This window comes from Mesoplodon mirus (assembly GCF_964341445.2).
Source record: "Mesoplodon mirus genome assembly, contig: HAP1_SCAFFOLD_999, whole genome shotgun sequence".
NCBI classification, from domain to species: Eukaryota; Metazoa; Chordata; class Mammalia; order Artiodactyla; family Ziphiidae; genus Mesoplodon; species Mesoplodon mirus.
This window is the reverse complement of record NW_028295051.1, coordinates 146,558-166,884: the sequence shown is the minus strand read 5'-3', so window position 1 is coordinate 166,884 and position 20,327 is coordinate 146,558. Positions and strand designations below refer to the sequence as shown.

Here is a 20,327-nt window from a genome sequence, read left to right as displayed (position 1 = left end):
AGTACGCGGGCCTCTCACTGTTTTGGCCTCTCCCATTGCGGAGCGCAGGCTCCGGACGCGCAGGCTCAGCGGCCACGGCTCACGGGCCTAGCCGCTCCGTGGCACGTGGGATCTTTCCGGACCAGGGCACGAACCCATATCCCCTGCATCGGCAGGCGGACTCTCAACCACTGTGCCACCAGGGAAGCCCCGTTTGGGGTTTTTTGATAATGAGTTACATGAGTTCTTTATATATCTTGGATCTTAACCCCTTACTAGATTTGCAAATATCCTCTCCCATTCAGTAGATTGCCTTTTTGTTTCATTGATGGTTTCCATCGCTGTGCACAAGCTTTTTAGTTTGATGTAGTCCCATTTGTTTATTTTTGGTTTCATTGCCCTTGCCTGTGGAGTCAGATCCAAAAAAATATTGCTAAGACTGTTGTCAGGGAAGTTACTGCCTATGTTTTCTTCTGGGAGTTCTGTGGTTTTCAGGTCTTATGTTCAAGTCTTTAATCCATTTTGAGTTGATTTTTGTAGATGGTGTAAGCTAGTGGTCCAGTTTCATTCTTTTGCATGTAGCTGTCTAGTTTTCCCATCACCATTTGTTGATGAGACTGTCTTTTCTGCATTGTATATTCTTGTCTCCTTTGTCATAGATTGTGACCATATAAATATGGATTTATTTCTGGGCTCTCTGTTCTGTTGATCTGTGTCTGTTTTTGTGCTATTACCGTACAATTTTGATTACTGTAGACTTGTAGTGTAGTTTAAAATCAGGGAGTGTTATACCTTCAGCTTTGTTCTTCTTTCTCATAATCAGTTTGGCTATTCAGGATCCTTTGCAACTCTGTACAAATTTTAGGATTACTCTAGTTTTATGAAAAATGTCATGGGTACTTTGATAAGGATTGCATTAAATCTGTAGATTTCTTTGGGTAGTATGGACTTTGTTTTTGAATTTTATTTATTTCTTTATACAGCAGGTTCTTATTAGTTATCCATTTAATACATATTAGTATATACATGTCAGTCCCAATCTCCCAATTCATCACACCCCCACCCCCACCCCCACTTTCCCCCCTTGGTGTCCAGTATGGACATTTTAACAGTACTAAGTCTTCCCATCTATGAGCATGGTGTAGTTTTTCATGTTTCTGTCATCTTTAATTTCTTTCATCAATACCTTGTAGTTTTCCAAGTACAAGTTTTTTACCTTCTTGGTTAGATTTTTTTCTAGGTAGTTTATTCTTTTTGATGCTATTGTAAATGGATTGTTTTCTTAATTTCTCTTTCTAATAGTTCATTATTAATGTATATAAACACAACAGATTTTTGTTAATTTTGTATCCTGCAACATTACTAAATTTATTTATTAGTTCTGACAGTTTTTTGGTGGAGTCTTTAGGGTGTTCTCCATAAAGTATCATGTCATCTGCAAATAGTCAGTTTTACTTCCTCCTTTCCAATTTGGGTATCTTTTATTTCTTTTTCTTGCCTAGTTGCTGTGGCTAGGATTTCCAATACTATGTTGAATAAAAGTGGCAGAAGTGTGCATCCTTGTCTTGTTCCTGATTTTAGAGGAAATGCTTTCAGCTTTTCACCACTGAATATGATGTTAGCTGTGGGTTTATCGTATATGCCTTTGTTATGTTGAGATACGTTCCCTCTATACCCACTTTGTCAACCCATCCTTGCATCCCTGGAATAAATTCTACTTGATTATAGTGTATGGTCCTTTTAATGTATTGTTGGATTCAGTTTGCTAATAATTTGTCAAGGATTTTTGCATCTGTGTTTATCAGGCATAGTAGCCTGTACATTTCTTTTTTTGTGGTGTTTCAGTATCAGGGTTATGCTGGCCTCATAAAATGAGTTTGGAAGTGTTTCCGCCTCTTCAGTTTTTTGAAATATGTTTGAGAAGGATAGGTATTAAATCTTCTTTAAGTATTTCATAGAATTTACCATGAAGCTCTCTGGTCCTGGTCTTTTGTTTTTGGGGAGCTTTTTGATTACTGATTCAATCACATTACTAGTAATTGATCTATTCACATTTTTTCTTCATGATTCAGTTTTAGAAGATTGTGTGTTTCTAGGAATTTATGTATTTCTTCTAGGTTATCTGACTTGTTGGTGTATAATTGTTCGTAGTAGTCTCTTACGATACTTTGTATTTCTGTAGTGTCAGTTATAGCTTCTCTTTCATTTCTGATTTGGGCCCCTTCTCTTTTTTTCTTATTGAGTCTGACTAAAGGTTTGTTAATTTTGTTTATCTTTTCACAGAACCAGCTCTTAGTTTCATTGATCTTTTTTTTTTTTGTCTCCATTTCATTTATTCAGTATTTCTCATCTGACTTCTATTATTTCCTTCCTTCTTTGTTGGAAGTTTTTTCCTTTCAGCATATTTGAACATATCATGCCATCTCCTTCTGGACCACAAAGTTTCTGATGAAAAATCAGCTGATATTCTTATGGGGATTCCCTTGTCTGTAATTAGTTGTTTTTCTCTTGCTGCTTAAGATTCCCTCTTTACCTTTGACTTTTAACATATTAATTATAATGTGTCTTGGTATGAATCTCCTTGGGCTCATTTTGTTTGGGACTCTTGGTTCTTGCTGGACCTGAATGTCTGTTTCCTTCACCAGGTTAGGGACATTTTTAGCCATTATTTCTTCAGATAAGTTTTCTGCCCCTTTCTTTCTCTGTCCTCCTTCTGGGACCCCTATAATGTGGGTGTTAGTGCCCCTTTCTCTCTCTTCTTCTGCGACCCCTTAACACCGATGATAGTACACTTGATGTTGTCCCACAGTTCCCTTAAACTGTCCTCATATTTTAAAAATATTTTTTCTCTTTGCTGTTCTGTTGGGGTGATTTCTGCTACCTTGTCTGCCAGGTCACTGATCTGTTCTTTTCTACCATCTAGTCTGCTGTTGATTCCCTCTAGTGTATTTTTCAGTTCAATTATTATAATCTTCAGCTGTGTGAGCTCTGTTTAGAACTTTCTTATATTCTGTCTCTTTCTTGAGTTTCTCACTGTGTTCGTTCATTCATCTCCCAAGTTTGGTGAGCATCTTTAGGACTATGACTTTGAATTCTTTATTGGATAAATCACTTGCATCTGTTTCATTAAATATTTTTTCTGGGGTTTTATCTTGTTCCTTCATTTGGAACATGTTCCTCTGCTTCCTCATTTTGCTTGACTCTCCGTCTTTGTTTCTGTGTATTATGCAAAACAGTTACTGCCCCGTCTTGAAGGAGTGGCCCTGTGTGGGAGATGAACTGTATTTTTAACTTTTTCCTAGTTCTTGGTCATCTTATAAACTCTCTCTGTTTGTTTCACTCCCATGGAGTCTAGAAATGCAGTCCCACCCCCATCTGCCTGAGCCTGGTGCTCAAGGAGTGTCCCCTGTGTGGGCTACATGTGATTGTTGCCTCAGGTCGTGTCCCGCGAGTGGCATGAGATGGGGTAGGCGTGGCTGCTCGTTGTCCATGTTTGTCAGTGCTGCACACAGGCAGTGCAGGGCCGTGGGGTAGGGGGTACTCACCCACCACCACTGTTAGCAACTTAAGAGTGAGAGTGCAAAAAAGTGGCACCCACCAGTGCCATCAAGGTAGAGGGAATTTGTAAAAATGGCATCTGCCAGCATTCTGTCCCCAGAGAGAGTCCCAGCCAACTTCTGCCCCTCTGGTAGATGCTTTAAGATTAGCAAGTGAATCTCCTTCACATATGATCTGGGCTCTTTAAAGACTGCTACTTGTTGCTTAGGAAAGAGATGTGGGCAGGATATATAAATTTTTGTGATGATAATGTTAAAGCCATAATTAGTGAATATATTTATCCAAAGCTTTATGTAGAGTGAAAGAGAACTTGTGGGTGAATCCAGGGATTTGTTGAAGAGCTCTTTGAATATGGAAAAATAGATAAGGACCAGGTCAGTAATAGAAGTAAGTGTTAAAGTGACAGAAACCACCAGTAAGGAAAAGAACATTTCAAGGAGGGTGTGCTTATGCATTCGTGACAAGAAACACTAAAGTGCCATTGAATTGGTAACTGAGAGCTGTTGGTGACCTTGGCAAGAGTCATTTCAGTGGTGTCCTGAGACTCAGAGGCAGATTGCAGTACATTAAGGAGTGAGTGGGAGATTTTAAAGTAGAGATAATTTTTTGGAAGGTTTGCCAGTGAAGGAAAAGAAGAGGGTGGGAGCTAGAAGGGACCGTAGATGCAAAGGAGGGATGACGATGATGATTTTAATAATTAAAGCAGTTGGAGCACAATTACATGCAAAGGGGAAGATGTGGAAGGTACAAGGGGAGGCTGCAGTTGGAGAGGGTGGAAGCTAATGGCTTGGTGGTGACTCATGAACTGATGTGTGCTTGGCTGTTTTGTGTATAGGGGTGGCAATACTGCAGAGAAGCATCCGACTTTATGCCCCCTTCTATTCGTCAGACATCCTCATTGCCTCCCCTCTGGGCTTGAGGACCATCATTGGTGGAGAAGGAGAGAAGAAGAGAGATTTTGACTTTCTGTCTTGTATTAAGCTTCTCATCATTGATCAAGCTGACATTTACCTGATGCAGAACTGGGAGCATGTCTTGGTAATGCTGGTCATTAACATTTAGAGACAAGAAGCTCAGTGGTTTGAGTCTGAAATGGTTATTAAAGTCCAGATTAAAACTCAGCTTGGAAATGGAAATATTCCACATTTTCCAATTTGAAAACGGGAAATGTTGTCCCCTCTTCTACCCACAAGTTGGTCAGTAAAGTATCCAGAAAGATAAAAATTCTTGTCAACATTTTCAAATCTCCAGAAAAGATTTCTTCCCCTTAAAAGTTGCTTCTAGTAATAGACCAGTTTAGTGTGGTTGGTTGGTTGGTTGGTTGGTTGGTTGGTTGGTTGGTTGATTGATTGAAATCCCTCCTCACCAGGAATGTTTTTATCTAAAATAGTTCCTCCTATTTATGCTCGTTCTCTTTTGTTTGGTCTTCAGTGGAGATGGGAAAACATTGCTCATGATTTCTTAATTTGTGATGTTTTACAGAGAAACGTAAGATGTTTTTGTCCCCCTACTGTAATTTGTACTATAATTTTTTTTCTCCCTCTCAACATACTCTGCAATGTTTTGGGGTTTAGGATTGTGCTTTGGAACAATCCTCATCACAGAACTATAGGTTTATTTTTATAAGGCATGTGAGAATTTACCTTTTCTACAACCCCAGGACTTGGAGTAAGTTTGGGACAGATAAAGGGGAGTACTTATTTATAAAGTAGGGAATAAACTTATAGTACTTGTGACCCTTCAATATACATTACAAGGTAAAAATATGATTAAAATAGAACAGGCATGTCGATGGTTGAGTCATCTTTATTTTGAGCAAAAGGCACATGTAGTCACTCCGGGAATTTTCTAACGTTTTGGGAGCCAAGTCATGGAAGGACAGCAGCTCTGTTTTCCGTGTCATTTCCCTTCTTGTCCAAGTCTGGAACTGAGTTGCTTATAGAGTGACCAGAGTGGCATTTCAGAATTTCCTTTAAAAGAAATATTCTGTATAGGTAGCATCTTGATCCTTTTTGAGAGATCCACAAGGTGGCCAGTTTGAGCTTTTCTTCTTGTTCGCTTGACTATGGGCAAGTCACTCACCCATCTGAGCCTGTTTTCTTGTTGTAATTTGGGAGATGATAGTATCTACTTCATGGGGTTAAATAAGATGATGGGCTTATAGAAAGGTTAGCAACGCCCAACAGGTAAGTGTTCAATAAGTATTAATGGAGTATTACTTCTGCTCAAAGCATTTGATGAACCACATGAACCTACTGCCCTTGGACTCACATGGGGTGGACTTTTCTCGAGTGCGCATGTGGAACCTCAATAATTGGTCCAAGTACTATCGTCAGACGCTGCTGTTTGGGGCCCTGCAGGATGCCCAGATCAACTCTGTGTTCAACAAGTACTGCGTCAATGTGCAAGGCCAGGTGGGTTCTCTCCTTCTTTCTCTGAATTTTCATGAAGTATTGTGTATTGTTTGGGTCATGAGGCAGAAGGAGAGGACAGCATTTGGTCAACAATGGGGATAGCTCACTTCCTAATGTTCTCACTGACTCCTGGCAGGTGGCTGTGAGGAACGTCCCGATGACAGGCTGCATCAGTCATGTCCTGGTGCAGCTCCCACATGTCTTCCAGAGGATGGAACCTGAAAACCTAGCTTCAGTGATTGATGCCAGGTACCCTCCCCTGTCCCATTGGATCCCTGGGGGTCACAGAGAGGGATTTTACTTGGGCATTCAAATTTAGAATTGTATTCCACGTTGGCTTTCTTAGTTACCATTTACGAAATGAAATGAGATAATTGAATCCAATCATGCCATTGACAGAGGAGGACACTGAAGGCCAGAGAAATGGTGTGTTGTCCTAGTTCCAATAGTGTCAGGGTTAGTAAATCAAGGGTACTTTCCCCTAGACTGTGGCATTTTTAAATTACATTAATTTTTTAATGCCTCATGTCAACAACTTAATTCTAAGCCCTTCAGGGCAAGAACTGTTTTTCTAATTCTCTATGTAATTTCCCCGTCTTCTCATTGTGTTTAGTCAGGGGACCCATGGTAGCAGAATGGTGCTTAACACATGGTAGGTGTTCAGTAATTATTTGTTGACTGACTGATTGACAACTGAATGAATGAATGAATGATACAGTTACGTACTTCCTAGAATAATTCTCTGGGATATACCAGCATCACATCTATCCTTTATGATGAATAGTGTTGGCACTTACTTTTTGATGCGCTTAACAAGTTTTATCCCTATATAATCTCTTTGCAATGAGGTAGGCCAAATTGGCCTCTTAGGGGAGGTAGAAGGAGATTGTGACTTGCCCAGGGTCATGCAGTTGGCAGTGACACTATGGCTCACCTCTAGACCACTGACTCTCTGCCCTTTGCCTTTCCAAATCAGGTTTAACTTTTTCGTCAACAAGATTTTGCCTCAGTATCGTGATGCAGTCACGTCTCACACGCTTATCTATGTCCCCTCCTACTTTGACTTTGTGCGTCTCCGAAATTACTTCAAGGAGGAGGAACTGAACTTCACTCATATCTGCGAGTACACCCAGAAGTCTGGTGTCTCCAGGGCCAGACACTTCTTCCTTCAAGGAGAGAAGCAGTTCCTGCTCCTCACAGAGCACTTCCATTTCTACAAAAGGTAAAGTAGGGCCAGGTTTCAAGTGTCCTCTCTGGAGGGTCTGCTTCCAAGTGCATGGTGGGCTTTGCTGTGTTATAAGGTCCTCCCTTGCTTCACCTCCTGCAGACAAGCCAGAGTCTGGGGGGCTGGACAGACTTTTCTTGATTGGTTGGTTGGTTTTCTTTCAAAATGGGCATTGTTGGAAAAGGTGGTAGAAACGAATGAGTGACTACAGCATAACCTGTATACAGATCTGGAGTGGGTCCATACTTAGGGTACCTCCTGTAGCTGTGGGTATACCCCTCAAGAAGGATATTACAGAGTTGAGCAGCTCTCAACTGAATACAGGAAAGGGAGGAACCTGTCGTAGAAGCACAGATGAAACACCTGGGGACTGTGTGGTCTGTGGAGATGGAAGTTGAGTACAGGGTCAGTGTTCAGAAAGCTCTCATTTGTCCTGAGGCAGTGCACACACACTTCTGCACCAAGGAGAACCAGGACTAAGGGGCTCCTTGAAGTTTAGGAGAAGCAAAAGGTGAGGGGCTTAGAGGTGACTATTTAAGGGCTTCAGGGTTTGCTTCTTGCTGGCATCATTATTTGCTTTGTTCCAGTGAGTTGTTGTTTTCATTCATGTTGGAAATGGTATTTTGGGGGAGTTTGCACTCAGCAGGTCTAAAGAGCCCTTAGTTTTCCAAAAGCTTGATACATCAAAGCAAGTCCTTTAAATGAAGTGGATGGATTGGAAAACTTCCCAGCGTGATTGTCTGTAGCAAGAGTGAGCTAAGCTGGGATGAGGACTGCTCTCAAGTAGCAGCTTTTCAAGGAGAGGGCATGATGTCAAAGGAGCCCTTTCTCTTAAGTAGGCAGGACAGTCTTCTGTCTTACACTGTTCATTTATTGACCAAACTGTTTTGTCCCCAAAGTCACTATAAAGACAAACCGAACACGGGCCATTAGCTTTGTACCCTGGACCAGGTTAGTGGGTGTTTAAGTTGAATGGAGATAACCTGCAACTGCCAATTATCTCAAGGTTCCCAGCTATAGATTTTTTTGCTTGAGAGGTCACCAAGGTGATGATGGGTATTTTGATCTGCAGTGTCTTTGTGATTTGATTTTTTCATTTGACCTTGGGAAAAGTACATGTATTTTACACTTTAGTATCCAGCTTTAAAATTCTGTATTTATATTCTCTATGGAAGTAGGCCGTGTTAGACATATTGCAGTTCATTTGTGAGCTAGCAAAAAACTTTCATCCTGAGGATTTGTTTTCTTTGGGGAGATGAAACCAGTAGAATCTTAGGATGGGATGGGCATTTGGTCATGATGGCCCTCCTGAGGGGAGGACAGTTCACAGTTCTTTCTCTGAGCATTATCAGTGGGTTAGCACAGGAAGGATTCTTAAGCAGGGGGCAATCAGAAACTCTGGAGGTAGGATTTCTGGAGGTGGGAAACGCTAGTGGGGTGTTTCTGAGTGCTCCCTGCCCCAGGGAGAACCCCAGTTATAGAAGTAACAGACCTCGTCTTTATAGACTGTATGCAGGAGCCAGCCTTGCAAGTCAGTTGTGGTTGCCTCATTTATCTTTAACAGTTGTCAGGTAACATAGACATCGGGAATGTCCTTAGTTTTGGGTCCTGTCACAGTGTTACGCCATATTTGTAGGGGTCACCGAAGACCCAAAGCACATACAGGAGAGGAGGAAGGCAGGGGAAGAGGTGCAGAAGACCATGGGAATTGTTACTAACTGCCCCTCTGAAGAGGTTCTGGTCACGTGCTCTTATTTCCAGGAGATGCCTAGTCTCTACTGTGCACGAATTGGTCCTAAGAGAGATTTTCTTGGGTTTTAAATATAATACCTATTGGAATTGGTTTTGTTGTTTTATTTTGCTTTAAAAATACTCTCATTATAAGAGTATTACACAATTATTGTAGAGAACCTAGAAAATCTAGGTTAAAAAAATGGGATCACCTATCATCTTACTGATATAAATACCCATTTTGGTGTATTTCTTTCCTGTCTCTTTGATGTAAAAAACATGTGCACGTGCACACACACACAGACACAGGCATTTTAAAAAGGACACCAACATTGGGATCACAGTGTACACATTTGGATTTTTCTTTCTTTTATCTTGAATGTTTTATGTGCTTATTGAAAAAAAGCTTAAATAAGTTAGCATTTTGGTATATACTTGTATGTTATGGATGTATTTTTAAGTTAATATATATATAGTTCTACTATATCCTGCCCCCGCTCCAACTTTTTATTTGGGAAGATTTCATTTCAAAAGACATTGTAAGACTATCCCAGTGAACATCTCTAACTCCTTCCACTTAGGCTTCACCAGCTGTTAGCATTTTGCCACATTCTCATGCACCCACATTCTCTGTCTCTCCTTCTCTCTTTCCACTCACATCTCTTATTTTTTCTTCCTGAACCATTTGAGAGTAAATTATGGGAGGCTTCGTGACACTTAACTCCTCAACCTTTCAGCCTGTAGAGCTTAAAAACAACATTCTTTTATCTAACCACAACACCATTAACATACCACTTGACATTACTGCAGTAATACCATCTAATATTTAGTCTGTATGCAAATTTTCCTAGTTGTTCCCAAAATGACTATTACAGCTGCTTCTCACCACCCACCCCCCGCTCCAATCCAGGATTTAGTTAAGAATCCTACGTTGCATTTGCGTGACATGTTTCTTTAGTCTATTTTAGCAGTTCTCAAGCAGGAGCAGTTTTGCTCCCCAAGGGACATTTGGAAATATCTGGAGACATTTTTGGTTGGTACAGTTGGAGGGTTACTCTAGTGGTCTAGTGGTTCAAGCGGGTCAAGGCCTGGGTGCTGCTAGACGTCCTACAGTGCACAGGACAGCCCTTACACCAAAGAATTACCTGGCTTAAAATGGCAGTAGTGCCAGGGTTAAGAAACCCTGATCTAGAATAATTCTCTGCCTTTGTTTCTTGCTGTGATACTGATATGTTTTGAAGAGTCCAGTCCAGTTTCCTGTAGAATGTCTCACATCTGGATTTGGCTGTTTTCTTATTATTTAGATCAGTGTTCCCAAACTTTGCTACATATTAGAATCCCCTTGGGGAGCTTTTAAAAATCTGAATGCCCTGGTCATACCCCAGTATCAATTAAATCATGGTGTTTGGGGATGGGGACCAATTACAGGTATTTTTAAAAAACAAATAGGTGATTCAGTGAGCATTAGAGTTCGGGGACCAAAGATTTAAACATTATTTTAGTAAGAATTCTACATAGAGGCTATTGTGTACTTCCCCCTGCATCTCCTCAAGAGGCCCAGGGTGTCAGTTTGTCCCATTTTTGGTGATACTAAATGTAATCACTTGGTCAAGGTAGGTCTGCTAAATCTTTACATTGTAAAAATACCTTTTCTGTGTAATTATAAGTAATCTTTAAGGTGTGTATAGCATCCTTTTTAATGGTTGCATAGTGTTACATTGTATGGGTATATAATTAACCCAGTTTCCTTTTAATGGGCATACTGATTTGTTGTTTTCTGTTATTATATACAATAATGCCAAGAGCATCCATATGCGTAGTTGATGGCATAGTTGCCTAGGCATTTCCTTAGGATAAATTTGGAAAGGAAAACTTATTTGTTCAAAAGCTGTACCCAGTTTAAAATTTGCTGTGTGTTGCCACTCCCATCTTCTCCCCTCCCCGGTGAAATACACACTCACAATAATTTATACTCCATTAGCCTATTTCTGTAAATTCTGTAAATATTTCTGTAAATTCTCCTTTTTTCCAGTGACTTGATAGTCAAAATGATACCTCATGGTTTTAATGTCTTTTTCTTGCTTTTCTGTGTTTTTTGTAATTGTCAGTTGAACGTAGTGCCTGAGTAAGTAGCTGGCCTGGACGCCTCTTCTGTCAGGCCACTAGCGTGGCAGTTGTGAATCTAGTTAGGATTTGGTTGTTACCGTCGTTGCCTTCTATTTACCACAAACTGCCAGTTCCTCCAGCAGACAGTGGCCCACTGTGGGGCCCAGTGCTGGAGGGCCTTGTCTCAGTGTCCTGCTCCCCTCTCAGCTTTCACCATGCCCTGCACCCCTGTGCCGAGGGAGAGCCTCTCCCACGCTCCGGCCCCTCCCCCAGCAGCAGGCTGCTCCTGCTCGCTCCTCCCCTAAGGCTTGAAGTGGGGCAGTTGTTCTCCTCCTGGTCCAGCTCAGATGCAGGCAGGTTCTGTCCATCCTGGGCTTTGGAGCTGGCGCTTTCTCAGGGCTCCTGCACCACCCTCCATGGTGGCCAGCCTCTGCCTTGTTCTACGAGGGGTCTTGGTGGGGAAGAGTTCCCTGCATCTCTGCAGTGGTGGCAAACATCTGCTTACATCAGTGCAGGATCTTGGGCTGAACAGGCTTCATGCCCTTTCCCCAGTCTTCATGCCCTTTCCCCTTTCCCCAGACTGCTCTTTTGACTGGATGTAAGTCCTGTGGTGGGGAGGGATGGGGTGAGGGGTTAATGCTCCTCCCTTAGGGCACACAGTTTTGCTGCTTCTGACTCCACCCTGGCAGTTGACCTTTGCCCCCTCACTGGCTTCAGGCTTTAGCTTCATATACAACATGGCTCTGGGAAGAGAGTGAGTTTTCATGTCTGCACCACCATCGGGGTCTCTCAGGTCTTCTGCCTTGCGTCCAGCCTTTCCAGGGCTCCCAGTGGAGACCTTTGGAAAAGCCATCATGACTGTGAAGTAAAGGAGTGTCCGGGAATCCCAGGGATTCTGAACTGTCATGCAAGCCCATAATTGCCCTTTAAGAACTTGTTAAAAGTGTAGCTTTTTTCTTCCTACCCACTTTCTTAGCAGCTGCCCTCTTCCCCACTGTGCTCTGCCAAAGGTGAAGTGGTTCATATGTCCTGTCTTTCTTCAGACCATCTTGTCACTCTTTGGAATTCAGTCAGTGATGGGCTGAAGCTGGCTCATACCAGCTCTTAAGGTATGGTTGCACATCTCTTCCCAGTTCCAAGTTCAGCAACATGACACTGGTAGCTTGAAATGGAGTATTTACACCACAGAAATTGGCAAATGCTTCAAATCAGCACCTATCCTCCCCCACTGAGAATCAGTTGTTAAACACACACCAGGGCACCGTTGAATCCGTTCACTTGGTTGCCCTGTGACATCAGCTGTCTAGGCTCAGGAAAAGGAACACTGTTGTAGATTATCTTTTTCTTGTTAGCACGGGAGCAGTATTCTCTTGAGTTTTCTACATACTAAGCAGAAATGGAACTCTGTGTTTGTTTTGATAACTACTGAGGCAGAACTGTGTTTTTTCAACATCATTAGCCATTAAAATTCCTTTATGGAAAGAGGATGTGGAAAGCTGATCCAAGTAATGGGCTGCAGTTATATTTTGGGAGAGGAGGGTCTCCAGAGAGATCAGGATGAGCCAAGGGATAAAAAGACAAGGAAAACTTACCGTCCATGAATAAAATAAAATTCCCGAGGGAGTCTGACATCAGCCCTGTATGAGAGTCTTAACAGGAAAAATCAGAAACTTGTCAACGTATAAAATCTTTGGTCATGGAGCCCAAGAGGGAATGATTGATCTCAACCCGAACCGTAAGGCGCGTCCCTAGGGTCTGCACCCCCCCCCACACCATGCAGCCCTGTGCAGCAGGGAAAGAAGCGAGGAAGCTGTTGAAATTAATTGCCTTCCCATAATGCCTAATGGGTCCTCGGGCAGGATTTTGTAAATGGGTGAACTTGGGACATCTGCCATGGAGTTAACATGTCTACAGAATGACAAGAAAAGACTAATGGGAGTGCATTTACAGTTTATGCTGTTTATTTTATGTACTGGGTCTGGTCTGACCTCATCTCCATTACAGAACACTGTTTTGCCTGATTATAATTAGGATAATGTTAAATTGGAAATGCCTGCTTTTCAAATTTTCTGCGACAGATTTCTAATCCTTGTCTACTATTCTTCCCCACCCTACCTCAGTCTGCTCAGATTAGGCTCAAGAAGTGCAAATTCATTTTATCATTATCTTAAGCCAAACATTAGGAATTCAAATACACTGTCACAAAAAATGAGCCCCTCCAGCTCAAATTTGAGTAACTTTTGGTCTGTGTGTTATTTGTGCCATGGTCTTTCTCCTTGCATGAAACAGCGAGAGTGACTATGTCCCTGTAAAACTCTTCGGTGGCTTTTCCATAAAATTTCTCATGTAGACATAGCCTCTCTTTCTCCTTCTAACAGATACACAATAAAAGGCATCAGGAACCTAATTTTCTATGAACTGCCAACATATCCCCACTTCTACAGTGAAGTCTGTAACATGCTGCAAGCCGCCACCAGAGGAGAGGAAGCTGCCTGGACCTGCACTGTCCCCTACTCCAAGTACGATGCCCAGAGGCTGTCTGCTGTGGTCGGGGTGGAGCGGGCTGCACAGATGCTGCAGTCCAAGAAGAACGTCCACCTTTTCATTACTGGAGAGAGATGAGAATTGGTTGGACAGGAAATGGTGTTTGGTGTGATATGTCATGCTTGATTCTGTGTCTCTTGGACCTGATTCTGATCACTTACACAAAGAAGGGCTGCAACAAGGAAGGAGCACCAGGCAGGTTCTTAGCAGATACTTCTTTCTTTTCAGACCATATATACCTGAAAAGTTCCGTGTAAACCAGATTTTGGTAAAACCCATCTTTCAGAGGTCAGGGGAGAGCTCATGGAACTCTGAGAAGTTGATAGAAGGAATCTTCTACTTGTGAATTTTTTTGTACGCCATAAATTCTTTTGTTGTGATTTCACCTCTAATTTATTACACTTGGTAAACTCTTTCAGATTTGCCTGTTTCTATTGGACACCTTCTTAAAGTGAGGCATGCATTTCTTTGCTTGTGAGAACTGGTTATGAGAAATTGGAATACTTCTTGCTGTTGAATATCATCTTAGTTTTGGATCGCAAAGGTTTTGCAAAACTGTTATTTTTCCCCAGCCAAACTTTTTTAAACCTTAAATATTCTATTTTAATTCAACCTAGAAGAGCACATTCGTTCACTGATCTTTTTTTAACTCCTAAATGTTTTAATGAAAATATATACTTAAAAATCACATTATATAAAATAACATGAATTTCTACCTTATTTCAAGAAATAATTTTATGAAATTCTTGATGTCACAAATTCATCGTCAACATCACTGTCTTCATTGCTATAGTCATTTTTTAAGTCATATAACATAAAAAGGAAAAGAAGTTACACTTTTAAAAACATTTTTAGGGAGTTCCCTGGCGGTCCAGTGGTTTGGGCTCGGCGCTTTCACTGCCGAGGCCCAGTTTCAGTTCCTGGTCAGGGAACAAAGATCCTGCAAGCTGCACAGCGTGGCCCAAAAAAAAAAAAAAAAAAAAAAAAAAAAAATTGAACTATTCCTCAGACAGAAAAATTACCAATTCAGAACCTGAACCATCTGAAAATAAATTGCCAAGTTGCTGGGCCTGTCACTCCTAAAAATCACTCCTGAATTTAGTATGTATTTCATGTAAACAAGGACATTTTTCTATGTAACCTCAAAACAACCGTCAAATCAGGAAATTGCCACTAATCCTTGGGCCCCATTCAGATTTTGCCAAATGTCCCAATAATAACCTTTATAGCAAAAGGATGCAGTTCAGAGTTACATACTGCTTTGAGTTGTCATATCTCTGTAGTGGCCTTTATTCTGAATGGTACCTCAGCTGTTTCTTGGCTTTCTTGACCTTTTTTTTAATTTTTAAATTAAAAAAAAATTTTAAACATCTTTATTGGAGTATAATTGCTTTACAATGGTGTGTTTCTGCTTTATAACAAAGTGAATCAGCTATACATATACCCCCGTATCTCCTCCCTCTTGCGTCTCCCTCCCACCTTCCCTATCCCACCCGTCTAGGTGGTCACAAAGCACCGAGCTCATCTCCCTGTGCTATGCGGCTGCTTCCCACTAGCTATCTATTTTACACTTGGTAGTGTATTATAAATCCATGGCACTCTCTCACTTCGTCCCAGCTTATCCTTCCCCCTCCCCGTGTCCTCAAGTCCATTCTCTACGCCTCCGTCTACCTAGCCTGCCCCTAGGTTCTTCAGAACCTTTTTTTTTTCCGATTCCATATATATGCATTAGCATACGGTATTTGTTTTTCTCTGACTTACTCCACTCATGTATGACAGTCTCTATGTCCATCCACCTCACTACAAATAATTCAATTTCATTTCTTTTCATGGCTGAGTAATGGACGTTGACACTTTAGAAGATTACAGGCCAGTTACTTTGGATGGTGTTTCCTGTCAGATTAGGTTAGGTTAGGTTTAGTTTATGCATCTTTGGCAGGAGCAGCATAGAAGCAATGCTGCGTCTTCCTCGCTGCATCTCTTCAAGCGGTGCATGATTTCCACCTGTCCCATCATTATGACACTAACTGACCACTTGTTTAAGGTGGTGCTTGCCAGACTTTTCCACTATAGAATCACTCATTCCCCCTTTATTAATTTATATTAATATTACAAGTATGGATTCTTCAGTTTTTATTCAGTGGGTTGTAATTGGTTATTATCGTTATTCCTTTAGATGCTTAAATGGTCTCAGATGTGGCCAGCAGGAACACCTTCAAGCTGGCTCCTGTGTCGTCTTGACACATCCCCCTTTAACTTGGGCATTTCTTTATTTTCTGACACTATAAGACATTCCAAGTTTGTCTTGGACTTTCCCTATTCCAGCCCTGCTTGCTTTAGTGGAAAATTACCTTAAAGCGAAGATTTGAGTGCTAAGTGTACCCAGTACTGTTGTGGAGCCACTGGTCCCAGGCCATCTCAGTGGTCAGAGTTTGGGAATATCTGCATGTGTGTATATGTATACACATACCTATGTGCCCATGACATCTAAATTTATTTCTGTATCCATATATTGAAAACCATGAATTTACACCTTACCTCCAATTTCAGACTAACAACACAGGGTTCCTTTTGTTTTCTCCCTTTCCAAACTTGTAACTCCCTTGTCAGATAGACATGTGGCTCCCATTAGGCTCAGTGGAACAACCCATATTGGTACAGATTTTCTTCCTCTTGGACATGCTTAAAATTGCTCATCAAAAAAAAAAAAAGTGAAATCACTTTTGGGGTACTTTTCCTGCTAGATAGTTAAATAGGCATTTTTATTTGTCTCTCAACATGGAGAGTAGAACTATTCATTCCATATATAGATGGGTTCCTAAAGTTTTGCAAATTTATAGGCTTAAGCCAGCCAAACTCATGGTACAAAGAACATTTTCTTAAATATATATTTTTAAAATGGAGTATAGTTGATGTACAATGTTGCATTAGTTTCAGGTGTACAGCAAAGCAAATCAGTTATACATGTATCCACTCTACAAAGAATTGTCTTATCCATAGAGTGCCCTGTGGTTATTGGCATATTTGTGCTGTGTTTACCATAGAGCCTGTGTATTATGAGAAAAAAAACGAGTTATTTGCCTAGTTCAGAGATATGAGGAAGAAGGGACTCTGATTACCCCCATCTTCTATTTCCATATTCTTTTCCCTGTGAATTGTAGCTAATTCATGGCTTTCATTATCACTATTCACAAGACTCTCAAATCTCCATCTTCTCTGGACCTCCACTCACATGTGAGCCTGGATTTCAAGTCTATGTATAGCCCCAGAAATACATGTTTTTTTTAAGCATCCCTACTGATTTTAATGCTAGCTTGTAGCCAGCTAACTGCTTCTCGCCTACAGAGAACACTGAGGGTTTCAAGTGCGAACCAAGCAGTATTGCTTCTGTTCCTGGCTCAGCACCTGGGAAAGAAGGTAAGCCTCAGCAGTGGCGCTGGCTCCTGAGTTGATTGCAAAGAGTTGACTTTTTGGAGTGGTTTCATCAAAAGCATGCCTTAACGTCAGGTCTCTCACACAAAATAAGGGAGAGAAGAGGGTCTACTGGACCACGGATAACAACACCTGAGCTGGAATTATACACAATCTTGATATTTCTTAGCAAGGCTCATCTTCAGCAAGCAAGTACCTATATAGTGCTGGTAGAAAACAGACAAAGGAATGGTCCCAATCCTGGGAAGAGGTAGAATTTTAAGGGAGGAAGAGGAACTTAACCAGAAAGTAAGAGTTTTAAACTTTTTTTTTCTTCCCATAGTAATAACAACTTAGCACTTTTCTCTTTGAGGGGAAAAAAGCTTTGAGTCATGAATGCTCTCTGCAGCTGGCTGCACCATATGCAGTATTCAAAAGACAAGAACTAGCTAATCATAGAGAACCAGCGGCAGCTTAACAGCCCTCTGCTGGCTTCCAAAGGGCTTATAATTGAGTGCAGATGGTCCCGGCAGGATGGGTATGAATCCCTGCTGACTCCTCACATCCCAGAGGGCCAAGGGGGGCTCATGAAGCCTCCCAGCCCTGATTGTGCCCTCGTGGGAGCCACTGAGGAAGGAGGGGAGGCAGGTGGTGTGAGAGCCTGCTGGCTGCCTCCTGCCCAGCCTTCCCTTGGCTGTGTGGACAGATCTTCAGGCTGCAGAGTGTAGCTTTGATGAGTCTAGGGTCTCAAGATTATAGAAGTCCTGGGGTAAGGGAGCAGGGTTGGGGGTTCTTTATACTCATTGGAAGAGCCTCATCGTGTAACCTGCAGGTGGCTGCAGGGCGCCAGAGCCTCGCGGAGGAGGGGTGTGGTGGGCACTGCACAGACTGCTGCTTTCAGGGAGCATCCTCCTGGGGGTGGGGCCCTCACAGCCGGCCCGGCCTCTCCTTCCCATCTCTTTCCCAGCTTCTCTCTTTAAAGGAGTCATGGTAGTCATCCTTGCACCATTCACAAAAAGCTTTTCTGGCTTTTCTAGCTAAACAATTCTAAACAAATTTCAGTCTCATTCAAAAAAAAAGAACTTTTCTAGCTAAGTAGAATTCTAAACAAATTTCAGTCTGCTTTTAATACCAGAGTCAGTGAATTGGGAGTAGATACACAGATAATCCAAAATTCATGTAGTCTTTGGAGGGAGAAAGAGAGAATGAACCTACCACGTCTAGCTGACAGCACAAAGTGCATTTCTTTCTAAAGACTTGTATTTCTTCCTCTTATACCATATGCTCTAGCCAGAGCTGCAATAAAATTCTATGTATTTTATGTCCTGTTTCTGAGCTGAACACGCGTTCCTATCCCCTCATCGATTGCCTTGTTTCTGTGAGGACCCTCCTTTCTTCAGATGTGGGAAGGAGTTCTCTCTGCATTGCTTGCATCTCAGTATAATTCCTGGATTTGCCTTTCACCTCTGGCCACGTTGCCATCATTCCTGTGGGAGGGAGGTGAGAGCATGAGAAAGAACAGAGGTCTGGACCTCAATCAAACGGGCTGGCTGTCTCCATAGTTAAGAGTCCTATGCGCCAAAGGAGTCAGGGCTGAGATTGGATTGCTACAAGGCTTGCTCGCCCTGCACAGAGAAATCTGAACCTGGTGGGCAGCTCCACCTAGGTGTCACCCTCACTGCTGGGCGGAACACCTGCACTTGCTTGTCCTCCTGGCTCCCACAGTGGGCGGGGCATGGCACAGTCCGGGCCAAGTTGTCATGGTCTTCAGGCTTGGGCCTCTGCAGCTGGCTGGGACTGGTGGGAGCTGTAGCCTCAGCTGACAAGGGCAAAGAAGGCAGTCTTTGCTGCTTGGCTGATTTGGAAGCTGTGCCGAATTCCTGCCCATCTGTTCTCCCAACTGAGCCAAGGCCAAAGCTGTCTAGCTCTTGCCAACCCAGGGAATGACATGGAGCCCTGTGTCCTGCAGCCCTCATTCTCACTGCACCCTGCAGCCCCTCTCATCTGTCAGTTTGACTCCCCACAGAGATGGCCCTGGGCTCACAGCTGCTGTTTGCCCACAGATGTTCATGGATTTCTGCCTTTTGTGTTCATCATTTTTCAAAACCAGCCCTGAGCTGGGTGCTGACACCAACATTACCACCAACCCACTGTGGCTCTGTGCAGGTCCTCCTGGCCACCTCTCAGCTTTCTCATCTTTAGAAAGCGGGGTACAATCTCCACTATCCTGACAGAGGGACATGAGAGAAAGTAGAAGAGACTGCTGTTGTTTGCCCTGTACTCGCCTCCTACTTCCCTAGTAAGAGGACCCTGGATTTTATTGGGTGACAAAGTGCCCAGTCCCCCTTGCGGTAGGGTGTGGCCAGGGAAAAGAGCACTAACCTTGGGGCAGACTCTTAGGAGAGCTCTTTGAAACTGGTAGGAACACCACTTTTTCCTCTTGCTCTTCCCTTTTTCCTGCCTGCAACACAGAAGTGATGGTGGAGCCAAAGGGCAGAAGGAGCCTGGCTCTCAGGTCATATCCTGAAGCTGCATCCCAGCTCTGCATGGTCTCTCTTCACACTTTTCTGTGAAAACCTAAATCCCTCATTTGTTTCAGCCACTGAGGCCAGGCAGTACTGTTGGCCTCAGGCTGTATTGCCAAGTCCTCACGGCTACAGAGGACAAAAATGGGATCACAAGTCCTGAAGTCCAAAGGCTCTGCCTATTCTTTCTTCTTTCTTCTTGTCTCTGCAGGAACCAGCATAGAGATTGTGCTTCAAGGTTGACGCCTGGCCATTTGGTGACAGTGCGGAGTGAGCGCTAAGACGTGTCTGGCTTTGTGCCATCACTTCCGTCATCTCCAATCCAACTGGATCTGTAAGAATGAGGGAGGACATATGTCTCCTCATAGGGTTTATGGAAACTGATGGTGGCAGAAAAATAACTGGCAAGAAAACAGACTTCAATTCTCTGAAAGTCGGCGACCACCTGCTTTTCATTTCTTCAGGTGTATTTCAAAGCAAAACTAGGAAATGGGTCCAGATCCCCAGTTTGGTAGCAACTTAGAGGTCTTGTGGTCCAATCTGCTGCTTGACCCCTGAGTCGCCTATAGGTTGTCTCTGAGAGGGAGATCAGCTCAGTGCATCGTGACCACCTAGAGGGGTGGGAGGGAGAAGCAAGAGGGAGGGGATATGGGGATATATGTATATGTATAGCTAATTCACTTTGTCATACAGCAGAAACTAACACAACATTGTAAAGCAATTGTACTCCAATAAAGATGTTAAAAATAAAAACAGGACTATCATACAGAGTGAAGTAAGTCAGAAAGAGAAAAACAAATATATATTAACATATGTGGAATCTAGAAAAATGGT

The 20,327-nt window shown here is 42.5% G+C and overlaps 1 protein-coding gene and 1 long non-coding RNA gene across 2 annotated transcripts; one reads left to right on the top strand and one right to left on the bottom strand.

The window, feature by feature from the left end:
• The first annotated feature begins 1,094 nt into the window (after window positions 1-1,094).
• Window positions 1,095-14,929, top strand: LOC309797799 (U3 small nucleolar RNA-associated protein 25 homolog). Its single transcript, XM_082646210.1, has 5 exons — window positions 1,095-4,575; window positions 5,769-5,951; window positions 6,088-6,200; window positions 6,928-7,173; window positions 13,392-14,929. Exons 1-5 carry the CDS (start codon window positions 4,552-4,554, stop codon window positions 13,633-13,635), a joined length of 810 nt encoding a protein of 269 aa, XP_082502336.1. The 5' UTR covers window positions 1,095-4,551; the 3' UTR covers window positions 13,636-14,929.
• On the bottom strand, window positions 14,915-20,084 carry LOC309797800. Its single transcript, XR_014292796.1, has 2 exons — window positions 19,351-20,084; window positions 14,915-18,455 (listed from the first exon to the last, which is right to left on the bottom strand). It is a non-coding gene; the product is annotated as an uncharacterized lncRNA (long non-coding RNA).
• Between the last annotated feature and the right edge of the window lie 243 nt (window positions 20,085-20,327).